This window comes from Staurois parvus, unplaced genomic scaffold, assembly GCF_062004578.1.
Source record: "Staurois parvus isolate SC_StPar_1 unplaced genomic scaffold, SC_StPar_1.0 ptg002880l, whole genome shotgun sequence".
Lineage (NCBI taxonomy): Eukaryota > Metazoa > Chordata > Amphibia > Anura > Ranidae > Staurois > Staurois parvus.
This window is the reverse complement of record NW_028320676.1, coordinates 7,501-18,371: the sequence shown is the minus strand read 5'-3', so window position 1 is coordinate 18,371 and position 10,871 is coordinate 7,501. Positions and strand designations below refer to the sequence as shown.

The window sequence follows — 10,871 nt, the reverse complement described above, 5'->3', positions numbered from 1 at the left end:
ATGGGAAAGGATGAAGGGATCCCGGTTCGAGTGGCTTTGAGGTGCCGCCCTTTGGTCAGCAAAGAACTGAATGAAGGCTGTAAGAGCTGCCTGACCTTCGTCCCCAGAGAGCCCTCAGGTACTCCGCGCTCCTCCTGTCCGCGCCGCGCGCTCCTCCTGTCCGCGCCGCGCGCTCCTCCTGTCCGCGCCGCGCGCTCCTCCTGTCCGCGCCGCGCGCTCCTCCTGTCCGCCATTCGCAGACATTGACGGTGCTTTGTTGTTTCAGGTGATTGTCGGTAATGAGAAGGCGTTCACCTACGACTACGTCTTTGACCCGACCACCGAGCAGGAGGAGGTCTATACCTCGGCTGTCGCACCGCTCATTCAGGGGCTGTTTAAAGTAAGTCCCGCCCGCCAGACACAGAACGTTCCACGTCCGTGGCGGAGCGTCCAATATACCATCGCATTGTGATCAGGAGCCCTAATGCATCGAAAGTCGTGAGATCTCTGTGTGTGGATGATAAATGGGCGTACGGGATCAACGCGTTTCGCTCACATCGCTTCATCTGGATCCACGCCGTAAAAAGGACGTTCGCAAACTTGTCCTAATGCGGAACTCCACCCACAAGGGGAAGTTCTGCTTTAAAGACTGGTCCCCTGCTCCCCATTAAAGATTGGCACCTTTGAGGAGCGGGTACCCGCTCCCACCCCCTGCTGTGATCGGATGGGGTGGCGGGACCGAGCAGGGCTGGGTTGGTGAAGACTTGGTGAGGCCTGGCCTGGCTGGGTTGGGTTGGCAGGGCCTGGCTGGGCTGTTGGGGGCGGGGCCTGGTCTGGCTGTGCTGGGCTGGTGGGGACGTGGTGGGTCCTGGGCTGGCTGGGCTGGTGGGGGCGGGGCCTGGTCTGGCTGTGCTGGGCTGGTGGGGACGTGGCGGGGCCTGGCTGTGCTGGGCTGGTGGGGACGTGGCGGGGCCTGGCTGTGCTGGGCGGTGGGGACGTGGCGGGGCTGTTGGGGGGCCTGGTCTGGCTAGGCCGGACTGGGGGGGCGGGGCCTGGTCTGGCTAGGCCGGACTGGGCTGGTGGGGACGTGGCGGGGCCTGGTCTGGCTGGGCTGGTGGGGACGTGGCGGGGCCTGGTCTGGCTGGGCTGGTGGGGACGTGGCGGGGCCTGGTCTGGCTGGGCTGGTGGGGACGTGGCGGGGCCTGGTCTGGCTGGGCTGGTGGGGACGTGGCGGGGCCTGGTCTGGCTGGGCTGGTGGGGACGTGGCGGGGCCTGGTCTGGCTGGGCTGGTGGGGACGTGGCGGGGCCTGGGCTGGTGGGGACGTGGCGGGGCCTGGTCTGGCTGGGCTGGTGGGGACGTGGCGGGGCCTGGTCTGGCTGGGCTGGTGGGGACGTGGCGGGGCCTGGTCTGGCTGGGCTGGTGGGGACGTGGCGGGGCCTGGTCTGGCTGGGCTGGTGGGGACGTGGCGGGGCCTGGTCTGGCTGGGCTGGTGGGGACATGGCGGGGCCTGGTCTGGCTGGGCTGGTGGGGGCGGGGCCTGGTCTGGCCGGGCTGGTGGGGACGTGGCGGGGCCTGGTCTGGCCGGGCTGGTGGGGACGTGGCGGGGCCTGGTCTGGCCGGGCTGGTGGGGACGTGGCGGGGCCTGGTCTGGCCGGGCTGGTGGGGGCGGGGCCTGGTCTGGCCGGGCTGGTGGGGGCGGGGCCTGGTCTGGCCGGGCTGGTGGGGACGTGGCGGGGCTGGGTCTGGCCGGGCTGGTGGGGACGTGGCGGGGCCTGGTCTGGCCGGGCCTGGTGGGGACGTGGCGGGGCCTGGTCTGGCCGGGCTGGTGGGGACGTGGCGGGGCCTGGTCTGGCCGGGCTGGTGGGGACGTGGCGGGGCCTGGTCTGGCCGGGCTGGGCCTGGCTGGTGGGGACGTGGGGCCTGGTCTGGCCGGGCTGGTGGGGCCTGGTCTGGCCGGGCTGGTGGGGCCTGGTCTGGCCGGGCTGGTGGGGACGTGGCGGGGCCGGGCTGGTGGGGACGTGGCGGGGCCGGGCTGGTGGGGGCGGGGCCGGGCCGGGCTGGCGGGGACGTGGCGGGGCCTGGTCTGGCCATGCTGGGCTGGCGGGGACGTGGCGGGGCCTGGTTGGGTTGGATTGGGTTGGTGGGGCTTAGCTGGGTTGGGGTGGAAGTGATGTCACTAGGCAATGTTGGGGGAGGTATTTGGTGCTCAGAGTTGTGTATCCTCCGTGGCTGATCAGTAATCGTTCGTTGTGCCGACCTCCAGCTGTCATCTCGTATTCCATTCTTCTCCTATTTAGGTTACAATGCGACGGTGCTCGCCTATGGGCCAAACCGGGTCAGGAAGACCTACTCCATGGGAGGAGCCTATACCCATGACCAGGAGAACGAGCCAATCGTGGGCGTCATCCCCAGAGTGATCAAAGCTTTGTTTAGTGAAATCGAACATCGGGCGGACTGGGAATTTCTGCTGAAAGTTTCCTATTTAGAGGCAAGTCTGAGTGACACCAATCATAGCGCCGTGTTGTGGGGTGCCGAAACCTCGACTTCTGAGCAGAGTGGGGGAGTGTCGGGGCCTCGGCTCAATTTGATTCGCTCTTTCTTGCTGATAATTGTTACTGGGATAGAAAATGCTGGAAAATCCGAAATTTTACTTTGTCACCAGAACAGGAATAGTGGAAATCTTCCATTGGGGGACAACTGTTCTGATGTAAAATAACTTTTATTTTTTACATTTGTTATATAATATTAGTATAATTTTTTTTTTATAAAAAAAATATATATATTAAAAAAAGTATTTTACATCAGAACAGGTGTGTGTATGTATATCTCTCTCTCTCACCTGTTTCTGATGAAATATAAAATTATTTTTTTTTTACATTTGTTATATAATATGTGAGAGATAAAAAAATATATATACACACTTTTTTTTTTTTTTTTTTTTAGATAATATGCTAATATTATATAACAAATGTAAAAAAATAAAAATGCATTTTAAATCAGAACAGAGAGATAATCTATCCTGATGTAAAATACATTTTTTATTTTTTTTTACATTTGTTATATAATATTACTATAATTTTTTTAATATAAAATATATATTAAAGAAAGCATTTTACATCAAAACAGATATATATTATTATCTCTATCTAGTCTCTCTCTCACCTGTTTTGATGAAATATAAAATTATTTTTTTTTACATTTGTTATATAATATTTTATTAGTATAATATTATTTTTATTTATTTTTTAATATATTATACTAATATTCTATAGCAAATGTAAAAAAAAATAATTTTATATTTCATCAAAACAGGTGTGAGAGAGAGATATACATACACACACCTGTTCTGATGTAAAATACTTTTTTTAATATATATATTTTTTTTTATAAAAAAAAAAATTATACTAATATTATATAACAAATGTTAAAAAAAAATAATTTTATATTACATCAAAACAGGTGTGAGAGAGATCTAGATAGAGATAATAAATATATATATCTGTTTTGATGTAAAATGCTTTCTTTAATATATATTTTATATTAAAAAAATTATAGTAATATTATATAACAAATGTAAAAAAAAATAAAAAATGTATTTTACATCAGGATAGATTATCTCTCTGTTCTGATTTAAAATGCATTTTTATTTTTTTACATTTGTTATATAATATTAGCATATTATTTAAAAAAAAAAAAAAAAAAAAAGTGTGTATATATATTTTTTTATCTCTCACATATTATATAACAAATGTAAAAAAAAATAAATGTATTTTAAATCAGGATAAATAATCTATCTCTCTGTTCTGATGTAAAATACATGTTAATTTTTTTACATTTGTTATATAATATGTGAGAGATAAAAAAATATATATACACACTTTTTTTTTTTTTTAGATAATATGCTAATATTATATAACAAATATAAAAAATAAAAATGCATTTTAAATCAGAACAGAGAGATAATCTATCCTGATGTAAAATAAATTTTTTATTTTTTTACATTTGTTATATAATATAATTATATTTTTAATATATAATTTTATTTATTTAAAAAAATATATTAATATACTAATAAAATATTATATAACAAATGTAAAAAAAAATAATTTTATATTTCATCAGAACAGGTGTGAGAGAGAGATATACATACACACACCTGTTCTGATGTAAAATACTTTTTTTAATATATATATTTTTTTTTATAAAAAAAAAATTATACTAATATTATATAACAAATGTTAAAAAAAAATAATTTTATATTACATCAAAACAGGTGTGAGAGAGATCTAGATAGAGATAATAAATATATATATCTGTTTTGATGTAAAATGCTTTCTTTAAAATATATTTTATATTAAAAAAATTATAGTAATATTATATAACAAATGTAAAAAAAAATAAAAAATTTATTTTACATCAGGATAGATTATCTCTCTGTTCTGATTTAAAATGCATTTTTATTTTTTATATTTGTTATATAATATTAGCATATTATTTAAAAAAAAAAAAAAAAAAAAGTGTGTGTATATATTTTTTTATCTCTCACATATTATATAACAAATGTAAAAAAATTAACATGTATTTTACATCAGAACAGAGAGATAGATTATTTATCCTGATTTAAAATACATTTATTTTTTTTTACATTTGTTATATAATATGTGAGAGATAAAAAAATATATACACACACTTTTTTTTTTTTTTTTTTTTTTAGATAATATGCTAATATTATATAACAAATGTAAAAAAATAAAAACGCATTTTAAATCGGAACAGAGAGATAATCTATCCTGATGTAAAATAAATTTTTTTATTTTTTTACATTTGTTATATAATATAATTATATTTTTAATATATAATTTTATTTATTTAAAAAAAATATATTAATATACTAATAAAATATTATATAACAAATGTAAAAAATTTATTTTACATGTGCATCCCAGGGAGCGCGCAGCACCACGATCCGGTGCCCGCTGTGTCGGAACACCGATCATCGGACAGGACCTCTGTACGAGGCCCCGATCATGTGATCACTGATTGGCCAATCAGTGATCCCATGCAGAGTAGTAAGCAAGATGTCACTTCTGACATTGCTTACTACGTGTGAAATCTGTGAATGATCACAGAGATCACATGGTACAGGGCCATTCACAACAGCCTTGTACCATGTGACAAGCTGTGACCAATCGCAGCTCACTCAGTATTTCTCAATAGCTGCAGGAATGCAGCCAGAGAGAAGGAGAAATGATTGCTTTTACACCCATATAGGATGTAAAAACAATCACCCCCCACAAGTAGTACAGTGTCACCATGGTGACACTGTACTGCTAGGGTGACAGTATGTATAAACAAAAAAACCCCATAAATAATATAAAAATGTTTAAAAAATTATTATTTTTGGTTATAAACTAATTTTTTGGCGCTTTTTTTTTTTTTTTTTTTTTTTTTTTTACTAAAAAGATAACGGAATACATTTTGGCCGAGATTTATGATGAAAGGTTATTTATTTGCAAAATTTTATAAGAAAAACACTTTTTTTCAAAATATTCGGACATTTTCATTTACGTAGCAAAAAAAAAAAAAAATCCCAGCGGTGAATAAATACCACCAAAATAAAGCTTTATCTGTCTCAAAAAAATGGTAAAAAATTCTTATGGGTACAGTGTTGCATGACCGCGCAATTGTCATTCAAAGTGTGATAGAGCTGAAAATTGGACTGGAAGGGGGGGGGGGGGGGGCGAGTGTCCGGACTGGAAGGGGTTAAAGTTGGCTGCATGGTTCTGAAGAGCGTCTCCTGAAAGCTCGGGGTGGGTGGGGGGGGTGTTTCAGACGCCGTAATCCAGTAACCAGAGCTGTTTAGCAAAGGTCTGGAAGAGGTTCAACTCCTGGTTGCTAGGTAAACTTCGGGGCCCTCCAGACATTCCGGCAGATCGGGGGCTCTCAATTGGCACCTTAGAAGTGCTTTCCTTCAGGTCTCCCTGCAGCAAGATCCCATTTGTAATAGATTTTTTCAGGCTCTCTCCAAATCCAGACCACTAAAGGTTAAGTCTTGCCCAGTTTGGGATCTGTTCCTAGTCCTGAAGGCCTTGGTCTTCCGTCCCTTTTGAACCTCTGGAAATGTCTTCTATAAAATGTTTGACTTTAGAAACCATTTTTTTGGTAGCAGTCATGTCGGCCCCGTAGGGAAAGGCGAGTTACAGGCCCTCTCCATTAGGGGGCCCTAGCTGACTGTTTTTTTGAAGACCAGGTTGTGGTCAAACCAGATGCAGGTTTCTCCCCAAGGTGTCCTCCTCCTTTCATAGGTCTCAGGATATGGTCCTACCAACCTTCTGGTTTTCTCCCGGCAGCAGGAAGAAGGATTGAATTTGCTTGATATGAAAAGAAGCCTTCTGGTCTATCTTGGTAGATCCTGAGAATTTGGGAATTCGGATTCCCTTTTTGTTTTTGCAGGAGAGCGGAAAGGTTCCAGAACATCCAAGTCCACCATACTAGATGGATTAGGTCGGCTATCACGGGATCTTCTGAATTATTAGAGATTCCTCCCCTGTTTTTGTTAATATACACTCAACCAGATCCTTCTCAGCATGCTGGGCAGAGAGCCGGTGCTTCGCCTTCTTCGGGGGCATTTGGGCGCAAGGTCCTCCAGGCAGTGGCCCCGCCCTAGTGGGTAGGTTCTTATCTCAAGGGGCTGTCCTGGAAGACTCGCAGAAAAGGAGTTACTGGTGAGCCTAACTCTGCTGGGTTTTTTTTGTCTTTCATTACAAAATTGATTTCCTCTCCAGATCTACAATGAAGAAATTCTGGATCTTCTCTTCACCCCTCGAGATAAAGCGGGACCAATCAGCGTCCGTGAGGACCCCAAGGAGGGCATTAAGGTTGGTTACTTTGTGTTTTCACTTTTACATGGCGGACATATTCATGGTGCAAACCTAGCAAACCTTCTCCCTTCTTCCCTTTTTTTTTTTTTTTTTTTTTTTCCAGATTTGTGGCCTAACTGAGCGCGATGTGAAGACCGCCCTGGATATGGTGTCCTGTCTGGAGCAGGGGAACAGCTCCCGCACCGTGGCCTCCACCGCCATGAACTCCCAGTCCTCCCGATCACACGCCATCTTCACCATCTGCATCGAGCAGAGGAAAACCGAGGACAAGTGAGTCCGCTGCATCCATGAACCACTTCCACCCCCCCCCCACCCAATCCGGACATCCCACCCCCCCAATGTCCTGACACTTCCACCCCCGTCCTCCCGATCACACGCCATCTTCACCATCTGCATCGAGCAGAGGAAAACCGAGGACAAGTGAGTCCGCTGCATCCATGAACCACTTCCATCCCACCCCCCCCCCCCCCCCCAATCTGGACATCCCACCCCCCAATGTCCTGACACTGCCACCCCCGTCCTCCCGATCACACGCCATTATCGCCATCTGCATCGAGCAGAGGAAAACCGAGGACAAGTGAGTCCGCTGCATCCATGAACCACTTCCACCCCCCCCCCCACCCAATCCGGACATCCCACCCCCCCCAATGTCCTGACACTGCCACCCCCGTCCTCCCGATCACACGCCATCTTCACCGTCTCCATCGAGCAGAGGAAAAGTGAGTCCGCTGCATCCATTAACCATTTTCACATCCCCCCCCCCCCCCACACACACAGTCTGGATGCATCAACTAACCCCCCCATTCTGGACACTTCTGCCCCACCCTTAAACCATCCCCGGCCCATACACTTATCCCCCCCCCCCCCCCCCCCCAGTCCGGACACTTATTCCCCCCCCCCCCCCAGTCTGGACACATCAACTAACCCCCCCCCCCCCCGTCTGAACACTTCTGCCCCCCCCCCCCCCCCCCCCCCATGCCATCCCCTGGCCCATACACTTATTCATTCCTCCCCAGTCCAGACACTTTCACCCCCCAGTCCGGACACGTCAACTAACCCCCCCAGTCTGGACACTACTGCCCCCGGCCCATCTGGACACTTTCACCCCCCTCTCCAGTCCGGACTCTTTCAACATCCCCCTCAGTCCGGCCACTTTCACCCCCCCGGTCCAGACGCATCAACTGACCCCCCCCCCAAGTCTGGACACTTCAGCACCACCCCCCCCCCTTCTTGTCTGGACACTTCTGCCTCACCCTCCAACCCATACACTTATTTCCCCCCTGGACACTTTCACCCCCACCCCCAGTAAGGACACTATCACACCCTCCCATTCCCCCCCCCCGGACACTTTCAACACCCCCCACCTCGGTCATGCCGCACTGTACCCGTATGACATTTTTAGCATTTTTTTAAGACAGATAAAAAAAATCCCAGCAGTGCATAAATATCACCAAAATAATTTTTCTATGTAAATGAAAGTCCAAAAATTTTGAAAAGTGTTTTTCTTCTACAATTTTTGCAAATCTTATTCTTCATAAATCTCGGCCAAAATGTATTCCGTTTATCTTTTTAGTAAAAAAAAAAACCCGAATTAATTTATAACCAAAAGTCATAAATTTTTTAAAAAACATTTTTCTTATATTTTTATTTTTTGAAATATTTTTTTTTTTTTTTTTTTTTTTACATACTGTCACCCTAGCAGTGCGGTGTCACCATAGTGACTCTGTACTACCTTGTGGGGGGGTGACGAAGATTATTATATATTACACGGATTGCTTTTACACCCATAAAGACTGTAAGAGGAATCATTTCTCCTTCTCTCTGGCTGCATTCCTGCAGCCGTTGAGAAATACTGTGTGAGCTGTGATTGGTCACAGCTTGTCACATGGTACAAGGCTGCTGTGAATTATTATTATTATACAGTATTAATAGTTGGCTCAGCGCTGTACATTACAAAGGGGGACAGAACATGTGACAGAACAATACCAATACAAAACATGAGGGGATCGAGGGCCCTGCTCCTTGGAGCTTACAATCTAGGAATGGCCCTGTACCATGTGATCTCGGTGATCACTCACAGATTTCACATGTAGTAAGCAATGATGTCAGAAGTGACCTCATTGCTTACTATTCATGTGATCACTGATTGGCCAATCGGTGATTACATGATCGGGACCTCACACAGGGGTCCCGTACAGCGGTCGGTGTTTGACACAGTAGGCACCGGATCGCACAGGCAGTGAATGCGCGGGCCGTTTATAAAACCTGCTCCGGTCCGACCGTTTATATACATGGGCCTGACAGGAAGGAGTTAATAAAGCCGTCTGAACGGGAGTTGTGTTGGCAGAAGTTCGACTTCCCTGCATTAGAGCGAACTACACGGCACCTCACAATTCTACAAGTTATACAATCTACGTCTTGTAATGTGACTGCAGGAAGGGTAAACCCAGCCTCCTCCGGGTGGGTGCTCTTCAGTCACGTCCTACTCCAGGGGTGTCAAACTCCATCTCATCAGCATTATGGTTGCCCTCAAAGGGCCGGTTGTATCTGTACGACTAGATGTACCAGAGCGCCCCCCCCCCAATTACATCAGATGTCAAGAATCTCACACCCTCCCTAACACCACCGTGCACCCCCTTTGTGGCCAGAGCTGGAAGGCAGAGTCTGGAGGAGGACCAGAGGAGGAGTGGAGTCGGTTACAAGAGAATGCTGAGACCAGGGGAGGCAGAGATGAGCTGCACTGAGAGGTGCAGGATCTGGCAGAGGATTTCTATTCTCCTCTCTGCTGCCGATTGCTGAGACAAGTTGGGGGCGGAGACAAAGGGAGGTACCTGCAGGAGAGGTGCAAGGGCCACATGAAAGGGGCCGGATTCATCCCGTGGGCCTTGTGTTTGGTTTGACACCTGTGACCTATTCTATTGCAGACAGTTGTTTGCTTAACCCACGCATCATTGGGGTACCAAATCTATAACCCAGGCATCATTGGGGTACCAAATCTATAACCCACGCATCATTGGGGTACCAAACCTATAACCCACGCATCATTGGGGTACCAAATCTATAACCCACGCATCATTGGGGTACCAAATCTATAACCCACGCATCATTGGGGTACCAAATCTATAACCCACGCATCATTGGGGTACCAAACCTATAACCCACGCATCATTGGGGTACCAAATCTATAACCCACGCATCATTGGGGTACCAAACCTATAACCCACGCATCATTGGGGTACCAAACCTATAACCCACGCATCATTGGGGTACCAAATCTATAACCCACGCATCATTGGGGTACCAAATCTATAACCCACGCATCATTGGGGTACCAAATCTATAACCCACGCATCATTGGGGTACCAAATCTATAACCCACGCGTCATTGGGGTACCAAACCTATAACCCACGCATCATTGGGGTACCAAATCTATAACCCACGCGTCATTGGGGTACCAAACCTATAACCCACGCGTCATTGGGGTACCAAACCTATAACCCACGCGTCATTGGGGTACCAAATCTATAACCCACGCGTCATTGGGGTACCAAATCTATAACCCACGCGTCATTGGGGTACCAAATCTATAACCCACGCGTCATTGGGGTACCAAATCTATAACCCACGCGTCATTGGGGTACCAAATCTGTAACCCACGCGTCATTGGGGTACCAAATCTATAACCCACGCATCATTGGGGTACCAAATCTATAACCCACGCATCATTGGGGTACCAAATCTATAACCCACGCATCATTGGGGTACCAAATCTATAACCCACGCATCATTGGGGTACCAAATCTATAACCCACGCATCATTGGGGTACCAAATCTATAACCCACGCATCATTGGGGTACCAAATCTATAACCCACGCATCATTGGGGTACCAAATCTATAACCCACGCATCATTGGGGTACCAAATCTATAACCCACGCATCATTGGGGTACCAAATCTATAACCCACGCATCATTGGGGTACCAAAACTATAACCCACGCATCATTGGG

General features: G+C 46.3%; 1 protein-coding gene across 1 annotated transcript in view; it reads left to right on the top strand.

The window, feature by feature from the left end:
- The window catches only part of LOC149428979 (chromosome-associated kinesin KIF4-like), a gene marked incomplete at its 3' end in the record, with an annotated part of 15,910 nt that continues 5,039 nt past the window's right edge, over nt 1–10,871 (top strand). Inside the window, exons 1-5 of the mRNA XM_089666871.1 lie at nt 1–54; nt 266–383; nt 2,278–2,468; nt 6,766–6,858; nt 6,965–7,131. Coding sequence (XP_089522997.1) covers nt 1–54; nt 266–383; nt 2,278–2,468; nt 6,766–6,858; nt 6,965–7,131 — 623 coding nt within the window. The remainder of the gene's footprint in view (nt 55–265; nt 384–2,277; nt 2,469–6,765; nt 6,859–6,964; nt 7,132–10,871) is intronic.